This window comes from Tachyglossus aculeatus, chromosome 9 (assembly GCF_015852505.1).
Source record: "Tachyglossus aculeatus isolate mTacAcu1 chromosome 9, mTacAcu1.pri, whole genome shotgun sequence".
Classification (NCBI taxonomy): domain Eukaryota; kingdom Metazoa; phylum Chordata; class Mammalia; order Monotremata; family Tachyglossidae; genus Tachyglossus; species Tachyglossus aculeatus.
Window position 1 is genome coordinate 43,389,480 of NC_052074.1, and position 25,532 is coordinate 43,415,011.

At 49.2% G+C, this 25,532-nt stretch overlaps 1 protein-coding gene across 1 annotated transcript in view; it reads right to left on the reverse strand.

Moving 5' to 3' along the window:
* NEB (nebulin) overlaps positions 1 to 25,532 on the reverse strand; it is a 207,242-nt gene that overhangs the window by 1,113 nt on the left and 180,597 nt on the right. Inside the window, exons 135-146 of the mRNA XM_038751620.1 lie at positions 25,222 to 25,314; positions 23,792 to 23,884; positions 23,276 to 23,368; positions 21,252 to 21,344; positions 18,804 to 18,896; positions 18,259 to 18,351; positions 10,536 to 10,628; positions 9,143 to 9,250; positions 8,852 to 9,035; positions 6,112 to 6,204; positions 3,018 to 3,164; positions 1,392 to 1,498 (exon numbers count right to left, since the gene is read on the reverse strand). Of these exons, the coding sequence (XP_038607548.1) occupies positions 1,392 to 1,498; positions 3,018 to 3,164; positions 6,112 to 6,204; positions 8,852 to 9,035; positions 9,143 to 9,250; positions 10,536 to 10,628; positions 18,259 to 18,351; positions 18,804 to 18,896; positions 21,252 to 21,344; positions 23,276 to 23,368; positions 23,792 to 23,884; positions 25,222 to 25,314 (1,290 nt within the window). The remainder of the gene's footprint in view (positions 1 to 1,391; positions 1,499 to 3,017; positions 3,165 to 6,111; positions 6,205 to 8,851; positions 9,036 to 9,142; positions 9,251 to 10,535; positions 10,629 to 18,258; positions 18,352 to 18,803; positions 18,897 to 21,251; positions 21,345 to 23,275; positions 23,369 to 23,791; positions 23,885 to 25,221; positions 25,315 to 25,532) is intronic.

Consider the following 25,532-nt stretch of genomic DNA (forward strand, 5'->3'; position numbering starts at 1 on the left):
TCATTCATTCAATCATATTTATTGAGCGCTTACTGTGTGCAGAGCACCGGACTAAGCGCTCAATGAATTCATTCGTTCATTCAATCGTATTTATTGAGCGCTTACTGTGTGCAGAGCACCGGACTAAGCGCTCAATAAATTCATTCGTTCATTCAATCGTATTTATTGAGCACTTACTGTGTGCAGAGCACCGGACTAAGCGCTCAATAAATTCATTCGTTCAATCGTATTTATTGAGTGCTTACTGTGTGCAGAGCACTGGACTAAGCACTCAATAAATTCATTCATTCAATCACATTTATTGAGCGCTTACTGTGTGCAGAGCACCGGACTAAGCGCTCAATCAATTCATTCATTCATTCAATCGTATTTATTGAGCGCTTACTGTGTGCAGAGCACCGGACTAAGCGCTCAATAAATTCATTTGTTCATTCAATCGTACTTATTGAGCGCTTACTGTGTGCAGAGCACTGGACTAAGCACTCAATAAATTCATTCATTCGATCACATTTATTGAGCGCTTACTGTGTGCAGAGCACCGGACTAAGCGCTCAATCAATTCATTCATTCATTCAATCGTATTTATTGAGCGCTTACTGTGTGCAGAGCACCGGACCAAGTGCTCAATAAATTCATTCATTCATTCATTCAATAGTATTTATTGAGCACTTACTGTGTGCAGAGCACTGTACTAAGCACTCAATAAATTCATTCATTAACTCAATCGTATTTATTGAGCACTTACTGTGTGCAGAGCACTGTACTAAGCACTCAATAAATTCATTCATTCAATCACATTTATTGAGTGCTTACTGTGTGCAGAGCACTGTACTAAGCACTCAATAAATTCATTCATTCAATCGTATTTATTGAGCACGTACTGTGTGCAGAGCACTGTACTAAGCGCTCAATACATTCATTCATTCAATCTTATTTATTGAGTGCTTACTGTGTGCAGAGCACTGGACTAAGCGCTTGGGAAGTCCAAGTTGGCAACATCTAGAGACGGTCCCCACCCAACAGCGGGCTCACCGTCTAGAAGGGAATTCATTCATTCAACCGTATTTATTGAGCGCTTACTGGGTGCAAAGCACTGTACTAAGCGCTTTGAGGACAGTGCTCTGCATGCAGTAAGTGCTCAATAAATACGGTTAAATGAGTACTAATTGAAAAGGAATTGAGAGAGGGGGCGGGAGTGGTAATTACCCTTGAAGGCGCTCAATGAAAGGAGTGCGGAAGCAGTGCCATTATTTGGTCGCCCACGGGCCCGGACACCAGCGATGGTCCTGGGGAAGGGGCCCACCGTGGCGCTCGGGGTTCCCGCCCCCGTGGGCGGTGTAGACACCAGCACCAGCCGGCTTCGGGGGGTCGGGGTGGAGACGTTCACTTACCCCGGCAGTCGACGGGTGAGACGGGATGGAGGACACAGTCGTCTGCTGAGTGGCAACCGAAGACGACCTCTGTTGGGGCAGCTCCGTGGTTTTAGCGTGCTTGTAAGCTGTGGGCAAAGAAACCATCAATCAGTGGTATTTATTGAGCGCTTCCTGTGTGCAGAGCACTGTACTAAGCGCTTGGGAAGTACAAGTCGGCAAGAAATGGGTCGCGCGCGCGCGCAGGAGGAGAAGACGGCGCTGCCCAAAGGCAGTTCCTTCCGGGCCCTCTCTCCGCAGGCAGGGCTTGGGGCGACACCTGGTTTCTTCCCTCCTTTTATAATAATAATCATGATGATGGGCATTTATTAAGCGCTTACTATGTGCAAAGCACTGTTCTAAGCGCTGGGGAGGTTACAGGGTGATCAGGCTGTCCCACGGGGGGGGCTCACAGTCTTAACCCCCATTTTACAGATGAAGGAACCGAGGCCCAGAGAAGTGAAGTGACTTGCCCAAAGTCACACAGCTGATTAGTGGCGGAGCTGGGATTTGAACCCGTGACCTCTGACTCCAAAGCCCCGGCTCTTTCCACGGAGCCACGCCGCTTCTCTCTTTTGTACAAAACCTTTGGTTTCTTTCCCTCCTTTGCGGAGAAGCGGCGCGGCTCCGTGGAAAGAGCCCGGGCTTTGGAGTCGGGGGTCATGGGTTCAAATCCCGGCTCCGCCACTAATCAGCTGTGTGACTTTGGGCAAGTCACTTCACTTCTCTGGGCCTCAGTGACCTCATCTGGAAAACGGGGATGAAGGCTGTGGAGCCCCCCGTGGGACAACCTGATCACCTTCTTAACCTCCCCAGCGCTTAGAACAGTGCTTTGCACATAGAGAAGCAGCGTGGCTCAGTGGAAAGAGCCCGGGCCTTGGAGTCGGAGGTCATGGGTTCGAATCCCAAGCTCCAACACTTGCCAGCTGTGTGACTTTGGGCAAGTCGCTTCACTTCTCTGGGCCTCAGTGACCTCATCTGGAAAATGGGGATGAAGACTGTGGAGCACCCCTCCCCCCTGTGGGACAACCTGATCACCACCTTAACCTCCCCAGCGCTTAGAACAGTGCTTTGCACATAGAGAAGCAGCGCGGCTCAGTGGAAAGAGCCCGGGCTTTGGAGTCGGAGGTCATGGGTTCGAATCCCAGCTCCAACACTTGCCAGCTGTGTGACTTTGGGCAAGTCGCTTCACTTCTCTGGGCCTCAGTGACCTCACCTGTAAAATGGGGATGAAGACTGCGAGCCCCCCGTGGACAACCTGATCACCTTGTCGACCCCCCCAGCGCTCAGAACAGTGCTTGGCACATAGTAAGCGCTTAATGCTGTCATTATTATTATAAGGCGCGGGCCTGGAAATCGGGAGGGCGTGGGTTCGAATCCCAGCTCCGCTTCTCTGTGCCTTAGTGACCTCATCATCATCAATGGTATTTATGGAGCGCTTACTATGTGCAGAACACTGTACTAAGCGCTTGGGAAGTACAAATTGGCAACATATAGAGACGGCCCCTACCCACCAGTGGGCTCACGGTCTGTAAACTGGGGATGGAGACTGGGAGCCCCACGCGGGACGGGGGGGACTGCGCTTAGTACAGTGACGGGCCCGCTGACCTGTGGATGTGGCCGAGAAGAAGTTCCCCGCTCCGCTGCTGTAGTGGGAAAGGTGATGATCCGAGTGGTCCGACTTCTCATCCCCGCCGCTGGTGCTCAGCGCGCTGGCGGAGCGGGACTGGTCGCGGCTGCGGCGCTGGGCTTGGACTGGGGCCGAGACGGACACAGATAAAGAGACGCTGGTGGTCACTACTACAGTCCCTGACCGATGGCTCAACCGCAGCCCGCTCGCCTGCTTCCTCGATTCCCTCATCGTGGTGCGGGGGGAAACAGGGAGGGAGGAAGAGGAGCCAGCCGGCCGGCCACCGGCAGACACAAAAAAGGCTCCCGGACTCGGAGGGGGTGAGCAGGGTGGCAGATAATAATAATAATAATAAATAATAATAATAATAATGGCATTTATTAAGCGCTTACTATGTGATGATATTTGTTAAGCGCTTACTATGTGCTAAGCGCTGGGGAGGTTCCAAGGCCATCAGGTTGCCCCGTGTGGGGCTCACAGTTTTAATCCCCGTTTTACAGATGATGATGATGACATTTGTTAAGCGCTTACTATGTGCAAAGCGCTGCTCTAAGCGCTGGGGAGGTTACAAGGTCATCAGGTTGTCCCACAGAGGGCTTACAGTCTTTATCCCCATTTTACAGATGATGATGATGATATTTGTTAAGCGCTTACTATGTGCAAAGCGCTGCTCTAAGCGCTGGGGAGGTTACAAGGTCATCAGGTTGTCCCACAGAGGGCTTACAGTCTTTATCCCCATTTTACAGATGATGATGATGATATTTGTTAAGCGCTTACTATGTGCAAAGCGCTGCTCTAAGCGCTGGGGAGGTTACAAGGTCATCAGGTTGCCCCGTGTGGGGCTCACAGTTTTAATCCCCGTTTTACAGATGATGATGATGATATTTGTTAAGCGCTTACTATGTGCAAAGCACTGCTCTAAGCGCTGGGGAGGTTCCAAGGTCGTCAGGTTGCCCCGTGTGGGGCTCACAGTTTTAATCCCCATTTTACAGATGATGATGATATTTGATAAGCGCTTACTATGTGCAAAGCGCTGTTCTAAGCACTGGGGAGGTTCCAAGGTCATCCGGTTGCCCCGTGTGGGGCTCACAGTTTTAATCCCCATTTTACAGATGATGATGATGATGATATTTGTTAAGCGCTTACTATGTGCAAAGCGCTGCTCTAAGCGCTGGGGCGGTTACAAGGTCATCAGGTTGCCCCGTGTGGGGCTCACAGTTTTAATCCCCATTTTACAGATGATGATGATATTTGGTAAGCGCTTACTATGTGCAAAGCGCTGCTCTAAGCGCTGGGGAGGTTCCAAGGCCATCAGGTTGCCCCGTGTGGGGCTCACAGTTTTAATCCCCATTTTACAGATGATGATGATGATGATATTTGTTAAGCGCTTACTACGTGCAAAGCGCTGTTCTAAGCGCTGGGGCGGTTACAAGGTCATCAGGTTGCCCCGTGTGGGGCTCACAGTTTTAATCCCCATTTTACAGAGGAGGTAACTGAGGCCCAGAGCAGTTAAGTGACTTGCCCAAAGTCACACAGCTGACAGTTCTAAGCGCTGGGGAGGTTACAGGGTGATCAGGTTGTCCCCCCGGGGGGGCTCACAGCCTTCCTCCAGTCTTTAGAGAAGCGGCGCGGCTCAGTGGGAAGAGCCCGGGCTTTGGAGTTAGAGGTCATGGGTTCAAATCCCGGCTCCGCCAACCGTCAGCCGGGTGACTTTGGGCAAGTCACTTCACTTCTCTGGGACTCAGTCCCCTCACCTGGAAAATGGGGATGAAAACTGTGAGCCCCTCCGTGGGACAACCTGATCACCTTGTAACCTCCCCAGCGCTTAGAACAGTGCTTTGCACATAGTAAGCACTTAACAAATACCATCATTATTATTATTATTATTCTCCCCCTCGTCCCCCTCTCCATCCCCCATCTTACCTCCTTCCCTTCCCCACAGCACCTGTATATATGTATATATGTCTGTACATATTTATTTATTTTACTTGTACATATCTATTCTATTTATTTCGTTAGTACGTTTGGTTTTGTTCTCTGTCTCCCCCTTTTAGACTGTGAGCCCACTGTTGGGTAGGGACTGCCTCTATATGTTGCCAACTTGGACTTCCCAAGCGCTTAGCCCAGTGCTCTGCACATAGTAAGCGCTCAATAAATACGATTGATGATGATGATCCCCATTTCACAGGTGAGGGAACTGAGGCACAGAGAAGTGACTTGCCCAAAGGCACACAGCTAATTGGTGGGGCCGATTATGTTGCCAGTTTGTACTTCCCAAGCGCTTAGTCCAGTGCTCTGCACACAGTCAGCGCTCAATAAATACGATTGATGATGATGGAGCCGGGGGATTTGAACCCACGACCTCTGGCTCCACAGCCCGGGCTCCTTCCATTGAGCCACGCTGCTTCTCTGATGGAGGGCACCGCCAGCCGGGGCCGAACCCACTCGTTGCTCAACCAGCCAGGAGTCGTTTGCGGAGGCCCCAGACATGAGGGTTGAAATCGGGGTGGGTCCGGACCCCTTTCCCCACCCGTTGCTCCAACGGCAACCAATCCGTTCATTCATTTAATCGTATTTATTGAGCGCTTACTGTGTGCGGAGCACTGGGCTAAGCGCTCGGGAAGTACAAGGGAAGGGAACCTAAGGGAAGCAGCGGAAAGAGCCCGGGCTTTGGAGTCAGAGGGCATGGGTTCCAATCCCAGCTCCGCCACTTGGGTGACTTCGGGCCAGTCACGTCACTTCTCTGGGCCTCAGTGGCCTCATCTGTCAAATGGGGATGAAGACTGTGAGCCCCCCGTGGGACAACCTCATCACCTTGTAAACTCCCCAGCGCTTAGAACGGTGCTTTGCACATAGTCAGCGCTTAATAAATGCCATTATTATTATTATTATTACAAGTTGGCAGCATATGGAGACGGTCCCTACCCAACAGCGGGCTCACAGTCTAGAAGGGGGAGACAGACAACGAAACAAAGCGTATTAACAAAATAAATAGAATAAATATGTACAAATAGAGTAATAAATATATACAAACGTATATGCGTATATACAGGGGGGAAGGGGACCACCCACCGTTGACCAGGTGCAGGCTCCGCGACTGGATGTTGTCTTCCGCCGGGTCGTAGTCGAAGACGGAGCCGGGGTTGGTGCGCCACACGCGCAGGCCTGAGGAGGAACGGACACCTCAGCGGCGGGCGCTCAGCTGGGCCCTCGAGTCAGTCGCCCCGGGGTGGGTCCGGGGCTTTTAGGGAGCTTTGCAAGGTCTCATCATCATCATCATCCCCTGGTGACCTCATTCGCTCCCACGGCTTCAACTATCATCTCTACGCTGATGACACCCAGATCTCCATCTCTGCCCCTGCTCTCTCCCTGTCTCTCCCGGCTCGCATCTCCTTCTGCCTTCAGGACATCTCCATCTGGATGTCCGCCCGCCACCTAAAGCTCAACATGTTGAAGACTGAACTCCTTGTCTTCCCTCCCAAACCCTGCCCTCTCCCTGACTTTCCCATCTCTGTTGACGGCACTACCATGCTTCCCGTCTCACAAGCCCGCAACCTTGGTGTCATCCTCGACTCGGCTCTCTCATTCACCCCTCACATCCAAGCCGTCACCAAAACCTGCCGGTCTCAGCTCCGCAACATTGCCAAGATCCGCCCTTTCCTCTCCATCCAAACCGCTACCCTGCTCATTCAAGCTCTCATCCTATCCCGTCTGGACTACTGCATCAGCCTTCTCTCTGATCTCCCATCCTCGTGTCTCTCTCCACTTCAATCCATACTTCATGCTGCTGCCCGGATTATCTTTGTCCAGAAACGCTCTGGGCATATTATTCCCCTCCTCAAAAACCTCCAATGGCTACCAATCAATCTGCGCATCAGGCAGAAACTCCTCACCCTGGGCTTCAAGGCTGTCCATCCCCTCGCCCCCTCCTACCTCATCTCCCTTCTCTCCTTCTCCAGCCCAGTCCGCACCCTCCACTCCTCTGCCGCTAATCTCCTCACCGAGCCTCGTTCTCACCTGTCTCAATCAATCAATTGTATTTATTGAGCGCTTACTGTGTGCAGAGCACTGTACTAAGCACTTGGGAAGTACAAGTCAGCAACATATAGAGACAGTCCCTACCCAACAGTGGGCTCACGGTCTAGAAACCGTCGACCCCCAGCCCACGTCCTCCCCCGGGCCTGGAATGCCCCCAATCCCTCTGCCCCTCCGCCAAGCTAGCTCTCTTCCTCCCTTCAAGGACCTACTGAGAGCTCACCTCCTCCAGGAGGCCTTCCCACACTGAGCCCCCTCCTTCCTCTCCCCCTCGTCCCCCTCTCCATCCCCCCGTCTTACCTCCTTCCCTTCCCCACAGCACCTGTATATATGTATATATGTTTGTCTCTATATGTTGCCATCTTGTACTTCCCAAGTGCTTAGTACAGTGCTCTGCACATAGTAAGCGCTCAATAAATACGATTGATTGATTGTACATATTTATTATTCCATTTATTTATTTATTTATTTTACTTGTACATATCTATTCTATTTACTTTATTTTGTTAATATGTTTGGTTTTGTTCTCCGTCTCCCCCTTCTAGACTGTGAGCCCGCTGTTGGGTAGGGACCGCCTCTAGATGTTGCCAACTTGTACTTCCCAAGCGCTTAGTACAGTGCTCTGCACACAGTAAGTGCTCAATAAATACGATTGAATGAAAGGGAGAGATGGTGGAAATTTATATTTCACCCTACCACCCCCTGGTCACCTGAGTGTTTTCAGCACAAACTCCTTCACCTCTCTGGGTCTTCCTCCTACCCCAAAATTATCTTAGCAGCCATCCCTTTCCTCTCCCCACCCTGCAACTAGGACTGTAAAATCCTGGAGAGTAGGAATCCTGTCAATTAACTAGGGAAGCAGTGTGGCTTAGTGGAAAGAGCACGGGTTTAGACTTTTAGACTGTGAGCCCACTGTTGGGTAGGGACTGTCTCTATATGTTGCCAACTTGTACTTACCAAGCGCTTAGTACAGTGCTCTGCACACAGTAAGCGCTCAATAAATACGATTGATTGATTGATTTGTGAGTCAGAGGTCATGGGTTCTAATCCCTGTTCCGCCACTTGTCCGCTGTGTGACGTTGGGCAAATTGCTTAACTTCTCCGGGCCTCAGCTAACTCATCTATAAAATGGGGATTAAGACTGTGAGCCCCCCGTGGGACAACCTGATCACCCTGTAACCTTCCCAGCGTTTAGAACAGTGCTTTGCACATAGTAAGCGCTTAATAAATGCTATTATAAATTAACTCTACTGTTCTCTCCCAAGGGTCTAGTACGGTGCTGTAATGATGGCACTTGTTAAGCGCTTCCTACGTGCAAAGCACTGGGGAGGATACAAGGTGATGAGGTTGTCCCACGGGGGGCTCACAGTCTCAATCCCCATTTTCCAGGTGAGGGAACTGAGGCTCAGAGAATAATAATAATAATGATGGCATTTATTAAGCGCTTACTATGTGCAAAGCACTGTTCTAAGCGCTGGGGGGGGATACAAGGTGATCAGGTTGTCCCACGGGGGGCTCACAGTCTTCATCCCCATTTTACAGATGAGGGAATGAGGCACAGGGAAGTGACTTGCCCAAAGTCACCCAGCTGACAAGTGGCGGAGCCGGGATTAGAACCCACGACCTCCGACTCCAAAGCCCGGGCTCTTTCCACTGAGCCACGCTGCTTCTTTTGTGAGTACCACTGATGGGCTCCCTGAAGCGCTCCACGCCCTCGCCCACGGCCCAGAGCAGGAAAGACCGTTCTTGGAGCATTTGATATTGTCCACCCCGTTACCCGTGACCGCCTCCTGGTCCTGGTCGGCTCGTCTCCGCTCCATCTCCACCACCTTTCTCTGGATGCCCCGGTAGCTGATGTCGCTGAAGTCCTGCGTGTTCTTCTTCACGCGCTCCGTGATGGGGTCGGTGACCACCGGCGTGAAGCAGCCCTTGTGCTTCTCGAAGTCCTCGTGGTACTTCACCTGAGACCGGACGTGGGGAGGAGGGGGATCCGAGTTGGGATGGGGAGGGATGAGGGAAAGGAGTTCCGAAGAGGGGGAGGAAGGAGGTGCAGACGCTCACGCCTTACCGAGGAGATATGACGCTGGGTCTCCCGCACACGCCTCATTTCTGGGGTGTCCATGACGTAGGCCGCCTTGCCTTGGACTTGTTTGCGGAAACTGTCCGAGTAGAGGACCTGCCCGGGACAGACGGGGCGTGAGGGGGCACAGCCTCGGCGGCTGACCGGCGGGCTTAGGCCCGTCTCGGGCTCTACCTCCCACGAAGCCAACAGCAGCGGCTTTGATTCTGAACGCGGGCCCCGTCACGAGGAGGGGGAGAGGGACGGATGAGTTAGAAACAAGCGGGGACGATGCAGCGTCTTGAAGGAGTTTAGAAATGAACGGTCGGTCCATCCACTGGCCCCGAACAAACGGGAACATCCAAGCCTCGGACTCTATCCCCAACCCAAAATGGGCATTTAGATCCCTTTCGGTCTGCTTTCCTCAAGCTTCTGCTGCAGGGGGTGGGAAGGGAGAGAGAGCCCTGTCTAGGTTGTGCTAATATTAAATACACTTGTGGAAACCAAAGTCGTAGCTGAAAAATAAGCTAAACAACATCATCGGTGCCAAAGGGCATTCATTTCATCATCATCATCATCATCATCAATCGTATTTATTGAGCGCTTACTATGTGCAGAGCACTGTACTAAGTGCTTGGGAAGTACAAATTGGCAACATATAGAGACAGTCCCTACCCAACAGTGGGCTCACAGTCTAAAATATTTCAGAATATTACCCATTTCACACCCTCAATTTGTGTCCTTTGGACACTTGATATTCTCCCCACCCTCAGCTCCAAAACACTTAGGAACATATCTTTAAATTATATATTATAAATGACTTATTCATTCATATTAATGTCCGCCTCCCCCTCTGGACTGTAAGCTCATTGTGAGCAGAGAACATGTCTGTGAATTCTGTTGTATTGTACTTTCCCAAGCACTTAGAACAGCCCTCGGCACTTAGTAAGTGCTCGATAAATACAATTGATTGATACATTTAAAACATCGAAGACAGACCAGATTCAGGCTGATTGGAGGTCAACTTGCTGCGGGCAGGGAACGTCGTGTCTGATATACTGTACTCTCCCAAGTGCTTAGTACAGTGCTCTGCACACAGAAAGCGCTCAATAAATGCCACTGATTGATCGAACACCTTAAGAAAGCGCTCAATAAATGCCACTGATTGATCGAACACCTTAAGAAAGCGCTGGCAGTAGTTGAGGGGTCCGGGGCCAATCGCGAGGCTCCGGGGTCGGGGGAGAGAATTGGTGTTAATTAAAATGTTACGTCTTAGTCGGATCATTTGGAATTTGGGCAGGGCACACTGTTAAATTAACGTGGGAGCGACCAGAAGGGGAAGTGCCCGGTTTTAGAGGATTAATTCAGGTGTTATCTGTGCCGTAGGCATCCTGGACAATACCGAGCTAATGTTTTCTTGATTGCGCTTAGCCCTCTCCATCTCGGGAGTGACCGGAGTCGGCGTGGCCTTTCTCAAGTTCTCTTTGTACAAAACCTGTGTGGGATCCAGAAAGCATCCAGGCGTCAGAGAGCGGGGAAAACCCTTGGCTCTCGCTGTTTAGCTGGGGTTAGCTGGACAGCAACATCATCGCAACCCGGACGGAATCACGGCAGAAAACGAAGCTGTTTGAGAGTTATTCTCAAAAGCAAGAGAGGAAGTTCAGGTTGGGCTGGAATTGCAGAAAGGCCAGGCGGATAAGCGTGGGGGGATCTCTCACAGTAGACACATAATGGCCTGAGAGAAGGGGAGAGTCTCCCTTTCCCAGTCCATACTTCCCACCGCTGCCTGGATCACTTCTATAAAACTCCATTCTGCGCCCGCTTCTCCAATCCTCGGAAGCCTCAACCGGCAACTGCTAAGGCTTTCGATCGGTTTCCTCCCCATTATTAATCCTTGCTCCTCTCCCACTACAACCCAGTCCACACATTTAATAACAATAACGATGGTATTTGGTAAGCGCTTACTATGTGCAAAGCACTGTTCTAAGCGCTGGGGAGAATACACGGTGATCAGGTTGTCCCACGGGGGGCTCACAGTCTTAATCCCCATTTTACAGATGAGGTAACAGGCACAGAGAAGTGAAGTGCCTTGCCCGAAGTCACACAGCTGACAATTGGCAGAGCTGGGATTTGAGCCCCTGACCTCTGACTCCAAAGCCCGGGCTCTTTCCACTGAACCACGCTGCTTCTCATGTCCAACTAATGTCCAATCCTAACACTTCTCATGTCCAACAATCAATCCTATTTATTGAGCACTTACTGTGTGCAGAGCACTGTACTAAGCACTTGGGAAGTACAAGTCCCTGCCCAACAGTGGGCTCACAGTCTAGAAGGGGGAGAGAGAGAACAAAACCAAACATATTAACAAAATAAAATAAATAGAATAGATATGCACAAGTAAAATAAAATAGAGTAATAAATATGTACAATCATATATACATATATACAGGGACAACAGCCTTGTCCAACTAATCTCTCATCTCCCCACCCCCTCCTCCATCCCTACTTCATCACCTATTTACTGTCAGCACCTGCTAAGCATTTATATACTCCATCAACTCACCCTGTTTCTTTTCCCCTACGTGCAATTCATTTTAATGTCCGTCTAGACTAGACTGTCAGCTCTTCATCTATTCACTCTGTTGAACTTTCCGAAGTACTAACAGGGATGAAGACTGTGAGCCCCCCGTGGGGCGACCTGATCACCTTGTAACCTCCCCAGCACTTAGAACAGTGCTTTGCACACAGTAAGCGCTCAATAAATGCCATCATCATTATTATTATTACCCAGTACAGCGCCCTGCCCCCAGTAAGGCCTCAATAAACATGCAGATGGTTTGATCGACAGTACCGAGCTAAAGATCTCCTGGTTGCGCTTGACTCTCTGCATCTCGGGGGTGACGGGGGTTGGCGTGGCCTTCCCCACGCTCTCTCGGTACATCACCTGCGGGAGATAAAAACGCATCCGGACTCACCGGGACGCCGGACCCCGCCACGGCCCGATTGATCCCGTTTCCAAACGTGACTTTTTAAAAAAAATCCGTCCCCGTGTTGGTGAGGACGTCTCTGCTGAAGGGAGCTTTTAAAGTCAGGAGTCAAAGGAAAGGGGAAAGTTGTCATGGTGAAGAGACACCAAATTGCCCCATTTATTCATCCAATCGTATTTATTGAGCGCTTACTGTGGGCAGAGCACTGTACTAAGCGCTTGGGAAGTACAGGTTGGCAACATAGAGAGACGGTCCCTACCCAACAACAGACTCGCAGTCTAGAAGGGGGAGACAGACAACAAAACATGTGGACAGGTGTCAAGTCAACAGAATAAACAGAAGTACAGCTAGATGCACATCATTAACAGAGTAAATACGTACAAGTAAAATAAACAGAGTAATAAATCTGTACAAACATATAGACAGGTGCTGTGGGGAGGGGAAGGAGGTAGGGCGGGGGGATGAGAGGAAAAAGAGGGGAAGGGGCTGGGGTAGGAGGGGAGTGAGTGGTGAGCGGTTATTGGGAGCTGCAGGAGCCTACGATGGGACCCGAAGTGATGGGGCGGGGGAGATGGGGCCTGGCTCCCTCAGGACAGTACCGAGCTAATGTTCTCTTGGTTGCGCTTGACTCTCTGCATCTCGGGAGTCACGGGCGTGGGCGTTGGTGTGGCCTTCCCCATGCTCTCTTTATACAAAATCTACAGGAGCCGCCGTCGCCCGGAAGCCGGAAGAGAAGAGAGAGGGAACGTTAGCGTGGCTCGGCCCGGGCACGCGGAGCTGGCCGGGGGACCCGGACCGAGGCTGTTAGCCGCACGGTGAGACACGGGCCACCCGCCACCTGGCCCGGGGCCGCCGGCCACACGACGGGGTTGCCGGACCGCGGCGAGGTCCCCGCGGGGCAACCCAGAACCCGCTTGGGCCTCCTTTTCCTTGTAGCCAGCACTGCCTGGCTGCTCGTGACCGTCGGTGGCCTGAGGACCCGCGAGGCTGAACCCCAAAGAGAAGCTTTGGGGGAGCGGGGGAGGCTCCTGGGGGAAAGGGACTCCGTCCTGTACAACTTGAACTGGTGTAAATCAGAGTGAGGGGTTGGGGATTCAAGAGGCTTTACAGCACCATCGTCATCATGGTATTAATTAAGTTCTTACTGCGGGCCAAGCATTTTGCTATGCACCGAGACACAAACAAGTTATCCGGGACTAGAGCTGCTTAACCCGGCCCCACCACTACCAGAAGGGAGTGTGTGGGTGTGCTGAGGGAAGGGGCATTCCCGGTCACCGACCCAGGCCCGCCAGAGACTCAGCCCAGCCGTGGGGCCAACGAGGGCTCTGGAGTCTCCCCTCTGCACCGCTGCCCAGCTCCAAACCCGGGAGCAGGGAGAGAGGGAGGTGGGCAACCACGGGGACCCGGCACTCTGATCCGTTAGGATGTCAGGAAAAAATCAGAGAGCCTATAAACGCTGCTTCCGTGAGAAGACGGTCAGTAATTGAACCGTCTCTGGACTGGAAGAGGAGTTGAGGAGGAGTAGTTGTGAAAAAGCTAGGGTCCTCTCCCTTGGGAAGCTTCCTCCCCAGCCTGCTGGCCCGACAGTCGGTCTGAGCCTCAGAGCTCAGCACCCTCCCGGCTTGCCATCGTGCCTGGGTAGGCGTCCAGTCAAGCTCCGGGCTTTCCAGAAGGGTGGGGTACAGGAAGGATATAGGGGGGCGGAGAAAGGAGGAGGAGGAAGGGAGAGGGCTGGACCACAAACATCACAGCTCTCCATTCGAAGGGGTGAGTCTTTGGGTGGGCAGGGGGAGCTTGAAATGAGCTGAAGGGCAGGGCTTTCGAAGGGGTAGGGCTTTCGAAGCCGTTAGTCATAAAATCCCAAACACTCTAATGCGTTAGGGTGTTATGAAAAAATCAGAGAGCCAGAAAATGCCGCTTCTGTGAGGGGAAGGGTCAGTCATTTCGCTGTCTCTGGACTGGAAGAGGAGCTGAGGAGTCGCCGTAGTGAAAAAGCTAGGGGGCACACAGGAAAAGCCCCAGAAGAGTATAAACAGAGAGAACAAAAGTTCTCCATTGTCAAGTGAAACAAACAAAAACCCACCACCACAATAGTTTGGTAGAACCAGAGACACCCAAAGGTCAATAAATACCCTTTCCCCCTCCATAAAGTTAAGAGGAAAACCGTCACCTCACACAAAATTGGATTCAATCTACAAATTAATCCAAACTTAATTACTACAGGGTTAAGGCTCAGAGTAGTGATGGGAGAAATTAAGGTTTTAAGTGGAGCGGGAAGTCCCGTGGCTTTTAAATTAAAGAAGCGGAGGTTAGGATTAATGTGCGTCATTTGAAACCATGAGCAACTCTGTTTTTCTTTCCAAAATACCGAGCTAATATTCTCTTGATTGTGTTTGACTCTCTCCATTTCGGGAGTGACAGGCAAGGGGGTGCCTTTTCCCATGTTCTCTTTGTACAACACCTGTGGGACGAGAAAGCATCCAGAAAAGCGACAATAAATAAAGTTCTACTGGGAGTCAAGCTTTAAGAACAAACCGGGGCTTTCCCCGTGGGGTCCCGCTGGCACGGGAAGGGGAGAGAGGAGCCAGAGGTGGGACCAATGGCTAAATTAATCGAAATCCCATGGGAGTCTCGGGGGCCAAGCACTGCTTTTTCAGTTTTGGGGGTCCTCTACTACCCAAAGCGGCTACCTCGGGGTCCGAGGTTGTTAGAAATCTGCGTCATCTTAGAGCTAAAAGTCAAATATCAGAGATGAACAGGATCAGAAGGAAAAGAAGACTAGAACTCAGGAAAGAAAACAGTTAAGAGGTTTTGCAACCTGTCTGGAGCGGGGTTTTAGCCAAATCTCGAAGGGGACCTAGGGAAAGGATTCTCCTTGAAAAGCGGATATTAATGGCAAACTGAGGGCAGCAGTTTTACGGGGACGCTGAGCTCACTGTATTACGGGGTTAAATGACCAGGACAGTTTGGGGCGGGGTGGGGGGAGAAAAGGAAGGGAGGGCTCTTTTCTTTTCCAAATACCGAGCTAAAGTTCTCTTGATTGTGTTTGACTCTCTGCATCTCAGGTGTGATGGGGATTGGGGTGCCCGATCCCAGGCTCTCTTTATAGAGCACCTGCACAAAACGAGAGAGCATTTTGAACACGGCAGCAAACAGCCCAGCCCAGACCAGGTGCAACGGGAGCCAAGCGGCTAGTTCCAGCTTCCAAGGCCAAGTTCCACGTTTCATCAAGGAAAGCTTTACGGGAGATCATTAAGAAATGTTACGGGGAGGAGTTTTTCCTGCATATTAAGGCAATTCGATCTTCACAGCCGTGAGTGAATTAATGAAAACCAAAGACGGGTATTAACTGACGTGGTTTTCCTTCTTCCGCGGATGCGATGCAAAAATTAATCAAGAGGAAAGGGGCATTAGGGGCCTTAATACACGAGGGAAGCATTTTAAAATGGAAAGCGTTAATAATAATGATGGCATTTATTAAGCGCTTACTATGTGCAAAGCACTGTTCTAAGCGCTGGGGGAGTTACAAGGTGATCAGGTGGTCCCACGGGGGGCTCACAGTCAACCCCCATTTTACAGATGAGGGAACTGAGGCCCAGAGAAGTTAAGTGACTTGCCCAAGGTCACACAGCTGACAATTGGCAGAGCCAGGATTTGAACCCACGACCACTGACTCCAAAGCCCGTGCTCTTTCCACTGAGCCACGCTGCTTCTCTTCTCGGAGTTAATAGCGAGTCCAGGAAGGTTTGGATTTGTGACATGGATCCAGGCATGTGGCTGGACGTGATTTACCTGGAAATTTGTGAGAGGCCATTTTGAATGGTCTTCAAAAGGTCCAAATATTAATAGTCATGTCTTTAAAATGTCTTTCAACTTGTTTGGGAAATATCTTTTAAGGTGATGACCCAGACTCTAAGACACCCTTTACAAAAAACTTTATAACCAATGGCACCATTGGAAGACCAGGCAGAGTCAGAAGAAAAGTCACAGAGCGGGCTTAGAAGAAATGGGGTTGGGGCTGAACCATCCAAAAGGAACAAAAACGCTCCCAAGCAAACCAGAGCCATTCAGGACCCCAGGGCATTATTTCCAAACTTAATCGGAGTGAGTGAGTTGCAGAAAATTGCCAGATTAAGGGTTGAAAGTTGGAGTGGGGGGAGGCTTATTAAAAAATTTGGATAAGTTGATAAAGCCAAAAAGACCTAGGTTTTAGACTTTTTAAAAGGGTTAAAAGAGCTGATTTTTAAAGAGTTAGGGGGAGCTTTTTGGTTTATTAAATACCGAGCTAACGTTCTCTTGATTGTGTTTGACTCTCTCCATCTCGGGAGTGACAGGCAAGGGGGTGCCTTTCCCCATGTTTTCTTTGTACAACACCTGTGGGACGAGAAAGCATCCAGAAACAACAGCAACTGTCAGCCCTCCGCTCACTGGGTCAGCCTTGAGGCTCTCTCTCAATCCTGTCCCACCCAAGGGCGAGTTGGGACCGTCCACCCTCTTTGGCTGTGCCTCAGATTCCAGTATCACCCATCTCTCACGCCCCTTTGGCCCAAGTGATCTGGATTACTGGGGAAGATAGCTGACTCTTCAACCTCATTTATCTGTGGCCAACAGGGCCAGATTAAGCTCCACTCTCTGAACCTTCTCTAAAATTCAGGCCTCGGCTTGGATGTAGTTCTGAGACGCTGCCTCGGGAAGCGGCCGGCCTTTGTTTCGGGCCTTCATCTAAATGTTTTGATTTTCCAGGGATGTTTCACAGGGGTCAGCATATGGTGACGAACAAAACTACCTAGAATGCCCCACGAAAATGCTTAGGGTCATGAGGCCTCTGGTCAGTGCCTCTAACGGATGGAGCAGAAGCGACTGGGGGAAGGAAACCCATTTGGACCAAGGGGCCACTGAGATTAAACCAATAGCCAATGCAGGGAATTGGCTGAATTCAGGAGGCGGCCTAGGCAAATCAGCACAGAAAGCAGATCCTTAACCCGTAACTACCTAACGTGCCTGGGCTGGTCACTGACACAGCTTCCAGCCACCAGAGCGGCCTCGGTTTTTTTAGAAAATCTGCCCATGTGAACCTGACCCGAGAGACGAGAAAACAGTACACCACCACGAGTCTTACTAGCGTTCGAACAGCCTCATTCGTTTAAAAAAGCAAGGCCAAACCTGCCAACGGGCAAGTCAAGAGGAGACCATGGCCAGAGCCTCGGAGAATCACATAATCCAGAAATTGGCAAGAACAAATGGAAGGAGGGATCCAGAGTTCTGGACCATGGCAAGCCTCTGGGAGTGAGAGGGGCAGGGCTTTAGATAAAATAGGAAATCTCATTGAAACTGGAGCTGAAGAGGAACTACCACCCTCTACAACTTGGTCTGTTTCTGTGTTTGGCTGGCATCAACCAGGATGAAGTGAGAGCTAAGAGAATGCCATAAGGGAAAGTTAGTCAACTGTTGATCGACAAACAATAGTGTTCTTAAAACAACTGTTTTGAATTGGGGAAAAAAAGTAAGAAGAAAAGGGAGAAAAAATGTGCACATGGGCCTGAAAGTAGCCCCAGAGCAAAATGATATTTACAGTAAGGGCCAGAAGGATCAACTAGTAGATAATCTCAAAAATAATGGATTAAGACCAGGAGAGTTGTATCCCTGAACTAGTATACCACTGCCATTTTCCAATAGAAACAGTTTTCTTCATCTGTGTGTTTATACTGCCTGAGCCTCTGTTACTTGCCTCTTTTAAAAAGACCTACAGGATACATGAAAGGCATCTAATACAGCAACAAGGAATACAAGCTAAATTCCATATACATCTATTCACTTTAAACTTTCACTGCACCAGGAAACGCCACGTCAATAGTGTTAGAATCATCTCCTGTTATTTAAGGGAGGAAACTATCAACTCTGAAAAGTATTACCCGATTTTCAGCGGGAGTGAGAATGAAGTTGGGTTAAAATTTCACAGCAGAATTATATAAAATAACCACGTTAGGTTTGTGCTGAAAGCTAGAGTATTACCTGATGACATTCCCTCCATTATATTTAGTTGTTCTACAGGGGGAGGGTTAAATTGTTGGGCATGGGTTAAAAAGATTATTTTAAAAGAAAACATCAGGGGAACTTTTTAAATCCTCTAAGAAATACCGAGCTAAAGTTTTCTTGATTGCGTCTGACTCTCTCCATCTCTGGAGTGATGGGTGTTGGGGTTCCTGTCCCCAGATTTTCTTTGTACAGAACCTGCGAGACACAAAAAAGCACCCAAGAGGTTCTCAAAACACGTACAGCAGCTCAGAGAAGGCAGATGGGACTTTGGGGGAGCCGTATTTTGGAAGGGAAATGGGCACTGTCTTTGAATGACCAGCAGCTGGGTCATTCAAATGACAAGGAGACAACATATTGAGATAACAGGCACACGTTTGGCTAGAATATTCCCAATAAGCTCCCACATGGAGTCACCCCAAATGCTAAGATCCCCTGGAGGAATGTGTCCCTGGAGATCAGCACCAGGTTGGGTGGGATAGGTGTTTTAGGGTGTTATTTTGAAATAAAAACACACCAAAAAAAAAGAAAAGGAAAAAAAAGAGGAGGAGTTATGAATCAGGAGAAGGACCTAGGTTTTAGACTTTTGAAAAGGGTTAAAAGAGCTGACTTTTAAAGAGTTAGGGGGAGCTTTTTGGTTTATTAAGTACCGAGCTAACGTTCTCTTGATTGTGTTTGACTCTCTCCATCTCGGGAGTGACAGGCAAGGGGGTGCCTTTCCCCATGTTCTCTTTGTACAACACCTGTGGGATGAGAAAGCATCCAGAAACAACAGCATCTGTCAGCCCTCTGCTCACTGGGTCAGCCTTGAGGCTCTCTCTCAGTTCTTTCTCACTTAAAGGCGAGTTGGGACTATCCACACTCTCTGGCTGCATCTCAGATTCCAGTATCACCCATCTCTCACGCCCCTTTGGCCCAAGTGATCTGAATTATTAGGGAAGATGGCTGTCTCTTCAGCCTCACTTATCTGTGGTCAACAGGGCCGGATTAAGCTCCACTCTCTGAACCTTCTCTAAAATTCAGGCCTCGGCTTGGATGTAGTTCTGAGACGCTGCCTCGGGAAGCGGTCGGCCTTTGTTTCGTTTTGTTTTTCATTCCTTCATTCAATTGTATTTACTGAGTGCTTACTGTGTGCAGACTACTAAGCGCTTGGGTTCCAGAGGTGTTTCAAAGAGGTTAGCATATGGTGACAAACTACCCAGAATGTCCCACGAAAATGCTTAGGGTCATGAGGCCGCTCGTCAGTGACTCTGATGGAAGGAACAGAAGCCACTGGGGGAAGGAGACCCGTGTGGACCAAGGGACCACTAAGGTTACACCTCTAGCCAAAGCAGTGAATTGGCTTGAATTCAGGCTGAATTCAGGAGGAGGCCTGGGTAAATCAGCACAGAATTTTAACCTGTAACTACCTAACGTGCCTGGGCTGGTCACTGACATAACTTCCAGCCACCAGAGCGGCCTCAGTTTTTTAGAAAACCTGCCCATGTGAACCTGACCCGAGAGATGAGAAAACAGTACACCACCACGAGTCTTACTAGTGTTCGAACAGCCTCATTCGTTAAAAAAGCAAGGCCAAACCTGCCAACGGGCAAGTCGAGAGGAGACCATGGCCAGAGCCTCGGAGAATCACATAATCCAGAAATTGGCAAGAACAAATGGAAGGAGGGATCCAGAGTCCTGGACCATGGCAGGCCTCTGGGAGTGAGAGGGGCAGGGCTTTAGATAAAATAGGAAATCTCATTGAAACTGGAGCTGAAGAGGAACTACCACCCTCTACAACTTGGTCTGTTTCTGTGTTTGGCTGGCATCAACCAGGATGAAGGGAGAGCTAAGAGAATGCCATAAGGGAAAGTTAGTCAACTGTTGATCGACAAACAATAGTGTTCTTAAAACAACTGTTTTGAATTGGGGAAAAAAAGTAAGAAGAAAAGGGAGAAAAAATGTGCATATGGGCCTGAAAGTAGCCCCAGAGCAAAATGATATTTACAGTAAGGGCCAGAAGGATCAACTAGTAGATAATCTCAAAAATAATGGATTAAGACCAGGGGAGTTGTATCCCTGAACTAGTATACCACTGCCATTTTCCAATAGAAACAGTTTTCTTCATCTGTGGGTTTATACTGCCTGAGCCTCTGTTACTTGCTTCTTTTAAAAAGACCTACAGGGTACATGAAAGGCATCTAATATAGCAACAAGGAATAAAAGTTAAATTCCATATACATCTATTCACTTTAAACTTTCACTGCACCAGGAAACGCCACGTCAATAGTGTTAGAATCATCTCCTGTTATTTAACGGAGGAAACTATCAACTCTGAAAAATATTACCCGATTTTCAGCGGGAGTGAGAATGAAGTTGGGTTAAAATTTCACAGCAGAATTATATAAAATAACCACGTTAGGTTTGTGCTGAAAGCTAGAGTATTACCTGATGACATTCCCTCCATTATATTTAGTTGTTCTACAGGGGAAGGGTTAAATTGTTGGGTATGGGTTAAAAAGATTATTTTAAAAGAAAACATTAGGGGAACTTTTTAAATCCTCTAAGAAATACCGAGCTAAAGTTTTCTTGATTGCGTCTGACTCTCTCCATCTCTGGAGTGATGGGTGTTGGGATTCCTGTCCCCAGATTTTCTTTGTACAGAACCTGCGAGACACAAAAAAGCACCCAAGAGGCTTTCAAAACACGCACAGCAGCTCAGAGAACGGCAGATGGGACTTCGGGGGAGCCGTATTTTGGAGGGGAAATGGGCATTGTCTTTGAATGACCAGCAGCTGGGTCATTTAAACGACAAGGAGACAACATATTGAGAAAACAGGCACACGTTTGGCTAGAATATTCTCAATAAGCTCCCACATGGAGTCACCCCAAATGTTAAGATCCCCTGGAGGAATGTGTCCCTGGAGATCAGCACCAGGTTGGTCGGATCGGTGTTTCAGGGTGTTATTTTGAAATAAAAACACACAAAAAAAAAAGAAAAGGAAAAAAAAGAGGAGGAGTTATGAATCAGGAGAAGGACCTAGGTTTTAGACTTCTGAAAAGGGTTAAAAGAGCTGACTTTTAAAGAGTTAGGGGGAGCTTTTTGGTTTATTAAATACCGAGCTAATGTTCTCTTGATTGTGTTTGACTCTCTCCATCTCGGGAGTGACAGGCAAGGGGGTGCCTTTCCCCATGTTCTCTTTGTACAACACCTGTGGGACGAGAAAGCATCCAGAAACAACAGCATCTGTCAGCCCTCCGCTCACTGGGTCAGCCTTGAGGCTCTCTCTCAATCCTGTCCCACCCAAGGGTGAGTTGGGACCGTTCACCCTCTCTGGCTGTGCCTCAGATTCCAGTATCACCCATCTCTCACGCCCCTTTGGCCCAAGTGATCTGGATTACTGGGGAAGATAGCTGACTCTTCAGCCTCACTTATCTGTGGCCAACAGGGCCGGATTAAGCTCCACTCTCTGAACCTTCTCTGAAATTCAGGCCTCGGCTTGGATGTAGTTCTGAGACGCTGCCTCGGGAAGCGGTCGGCCTTTGTTTCGTTTTGTTTTTCATTCATTCATTCAATTTTATTTACTGAGTGCTTACTGTGTGCAGAGTACTAAGTGCTTGGGTTCCAGAGATGTTTCACAGAGGTTAGCATATGGTGACAAACTACCCAGAATGTCCCACGAAAATGCTTAGGGTCATGAGGCCGCTCGTCAGTGACTCTGATGGAAGGAACAGAAGCCACTGGGGGAAGGAGACCCATGTGGACCAAGGGACCACTAAGGTTAAACCTCTAGCCAAAGCAGTGAATTGGCTTGAATTCAGGCTGAATTCAGGAGGAGGCCTGGGCAAATCAGCACAGAATCTTAACCTGTAACTACCTAACATTCCTGGGCTGGTCACTGACATAACTTCCAGCCACCAGAGCGGCCTCAGTTTTTTAGAAAACCCGCCCACGTGAACCTGACCCGAGAGACGAGAAAGCAGTTCACCACCACCGGCCTTACTAGCGTCCAAACAGACTCATTCATTAAAAAAAGCAAGGCCAAACCTTCCAACGGGCAAGTTGAGAGGAGACCATGGCCAGAGCCTCGGAGAATTACATAATCCAGAAAATCGCAAGAACAGACAGAAGGAGGGATTCAGAGTCCTGGACCATGGCAGGCCTCTGGGAGTGAGAGGGGCAGGGCTTTAGATAAAGCAGGAGATCTCATTGAAACTGGAGTTGAAGAGGAACTACCACCCTCTACAACTTGGTCTGTTTCTGTGTTTGGCTGGCATCAACCAGGGTGAAGTGAGGGCCAAGAGAAGGCCAACAGGGCCAGCGCCTGTTGTTGGGTAGGGACTGTCTCTATATGTTGCTGAATTGTACTTTCCAAGCGTTTAGTACAGTGCTCTGCACACAGTAAGCACTCAATAAATACAATTGAATGAATGGTCAACTGTTGATCAATTAAGAATAGTGTTCTTAAAACAATTGTTTTGAAGTGGAAAAAAAGTAAGAAGAAAAGGGAGAAAAAAATGTGCATATGGGCCTGAAAATACCAGAGCAAAATGGTATTTACAGTAGGGGCCAGAAGGATCAACTAGTAGATAATCTCAAAAATAATGGATTAAGACCAGGAGAGCTGTATCCCTGAACTAGTATACCACTGCCATTTTCCAAAAGATTCTTCATCTGTGGATTTATACTGTCTGAGCCTCTGTTACTCGCTTCTTTTAAAGGGACCTACAGGCTACATGAAAGGCATCTAATACAGCAATGAGGAATAAAAGTTAAATTCCACATACATCTATTCACTTTAAACTTTCACTGCACCAGGAAACATCACGTCAATAGTGTTAGAATCATCCCCTGTTAAGGGAGGAAACAATCAACTCTGAAAAATATTACCCGATTTTCAGCGGGAATGAGAATGAAGGTGGGTTAAAATTTCACAGCAGAATTATATAAAATAACCACGTTAGGTTTGCTAACGTGTTTCAACACGTGCTAACGTGTTGAAAGCTAGAGTATTACCTGACGACACTCCCTCCATTATATTTAGTTGTTCTACAGGGGGAGGGTTAAATTGTTGGGCATGGGTTAAAAGGATTATTTTAAAAGACAACATTAGGGGAACTTTTTAAATCCTCTAAGAAATACCGAGCTAAAGTTTTCTTGATTGCGTTTGACTCTCTCCATCTCTGGAGTGACGGGTGTTGAGGTTCCCGTACCCAGATTTTCTTTGTACAGAACCTGCGAGACACAAAAAAGTATCCAAGAGGCTCTCAAAACACGCGCAACGGCTCAGAGAATGGCAGAAGGGACTTTGGGGGAGCCGTATTTTGTAGGGAAAATGGTCACTGTCTTTGAATGACCAGCAGCTGGGTCATTCAAACGACGAGGAGACAACATATTGAGTTATCAGGCCCACGTTTTCCTTAGACCACTCTCAATAAGCCCCCGCACGGAGTCAACCCAAATGCTGAGATCCTCTGGAGGAATGTGTCCCTGGAGATCAGCCCCAGGTTGGGTGGGATCGGTGTTTTAGGGTGCTACTTTGAGAGAAACACACTCACAAAAAGAGAAAAGGAAAAAAAAGAAGGGGAGGAGTTATGAATCAGGGTTAGCAAAAGAAGGGAAGGGCTGAGGGTTCGGGGGTCAGTTTCGGAGCAGTACCGAGCTAAAGTTTTCTTGATTGCGTTTGACTCTCTCGATCTCCGGGGTGGCGGTGATGGGGGTGCCCGTGCCCAGGTTTTCTTTGTACATGACCTGCGGGATGCAAGAACCAGCAGACGGTGAGAAGGGGTGGGGGATTCTCCCCGCCCAGCCCCTATTAGATGGGATGGGAAACCGACCCTTCATTTGGATGGGAAAAATCCCCACCTGCTCTAAAGGAGAAGAAAGATTTGAAACCTCTTCCAGACCCTGCCATCTTTACAAGCACAACTGAGGGGCCCAATTACTAATTCTGTCCTGGACCTGAGAACTCGTGAAAGGATTGAGCTGGGGGCAAGAGAAGTTGTCCCCAGCCAACGAGGCAGCTCCAGTCTGTGGAGCTCTGTTTGGGCCCTACAGTTCCAGTTTATATTTTCCCAGAGAAAAGGTCAAGAAGTCGCTCCAGGCCCCCGGACCTCCGAAGCCAGAAAAAAAAAGCGGTTTCCTTCAGAAGGGAGCGACGTTCCCAGCTGACTGTGGGATCCCAGGCAGGGAGACAGGTAGATGCCGGAGGATGGCTCCAAAGATAAACGAGGCCACCCTCAACAGGCTGTCATTTTAGGCTGCCTGCTCTGGCTGAGCCATGTTCCTCGGGTTGCAGTCCTCTAGATTGCCAGCTCGCTGTGGGCAGGTAATGTGTCTGTTTATTGTTGCATTGTACTCTCCCAAGCACTTAGTACAGTGCTCTGCACAAAGTAAGTGCTCAATAAATTTGATTGACTGACAATGAATATGACTGACTGACTCTTCTGCCGAGGAAGCCTGGTGGCCCCCGAGCACTTCAGGAGCAGGATTTATTGTGCACCCACTAGGTGCTGGGCACCCTGCTGAAGTGGCTTCAGAGGCAGGCCTGGAAGCCTGATTCCTCCCTGCTCTCCTCGGTTATTCAAAACCCCCAAGACCAAAAGCATTTCATGAGAAGAAGAAGCCGTGGGAAAGGACAGGCCTGGGGCGGTGAAGACGCCATATAAATCTCTTACTGTCAACTATCTTTGCCTGTAGCCCTATCTGGGAGCTATTCGTTCGGATGATGATGATGATGAAGACCCTCTGCCCCCGATCCTCTAATTACCAACTCTTTACGTGTTGACCTGATGATCCTCCAGGGATCATCTGGTCTAACCCCCTGTCTCCAAGCACATGACCTCCTAAACAGTTCAGGAGAGATGATTTTCCAGAGAAGCTCCAAGCCTCTGGAACCAAGCGAGAGATCACTCCCCCATCTGACCCTCCTCCATTGCCCTGCCGAGTGGTGCGGTCACAGTGTGGAAGGGGACGAGAAGGAAGAAAAAGACGGCCAATCAGTGCAGTAAGGAGGGTGAGGTGTTCAGACAGTGAGTGGGGAGACCGTACACACAGAGCGGATGAGCAGAGAAAACAGCAGCCTTTACCGAGCTAATGTGCTTCTGCGTCTCCTTGACACGTTTCACTTCGGGAAGGTCGGAAATCGGAATTCCTTGTCCAATAGTTTCCTTGTATTTGACCTGCAGTCGGGTGAGACCGAAAAAAATGGTGTTTGCTCACATCCCTGGCCGGAACCTGCCTGTCTTGTGCCTGCTTTTGGAGCATGTAAGCTGACCAGCTTCCTTAACACACAGCAGCACAGCAGCACGGAACCATCGGGCAGGAAGACAGGGTCAAAATTCATCAAGGGCATCTCTCTTAGCTCCTGGAAGGTGGAAACCTAAACCGCCCGGGTTTA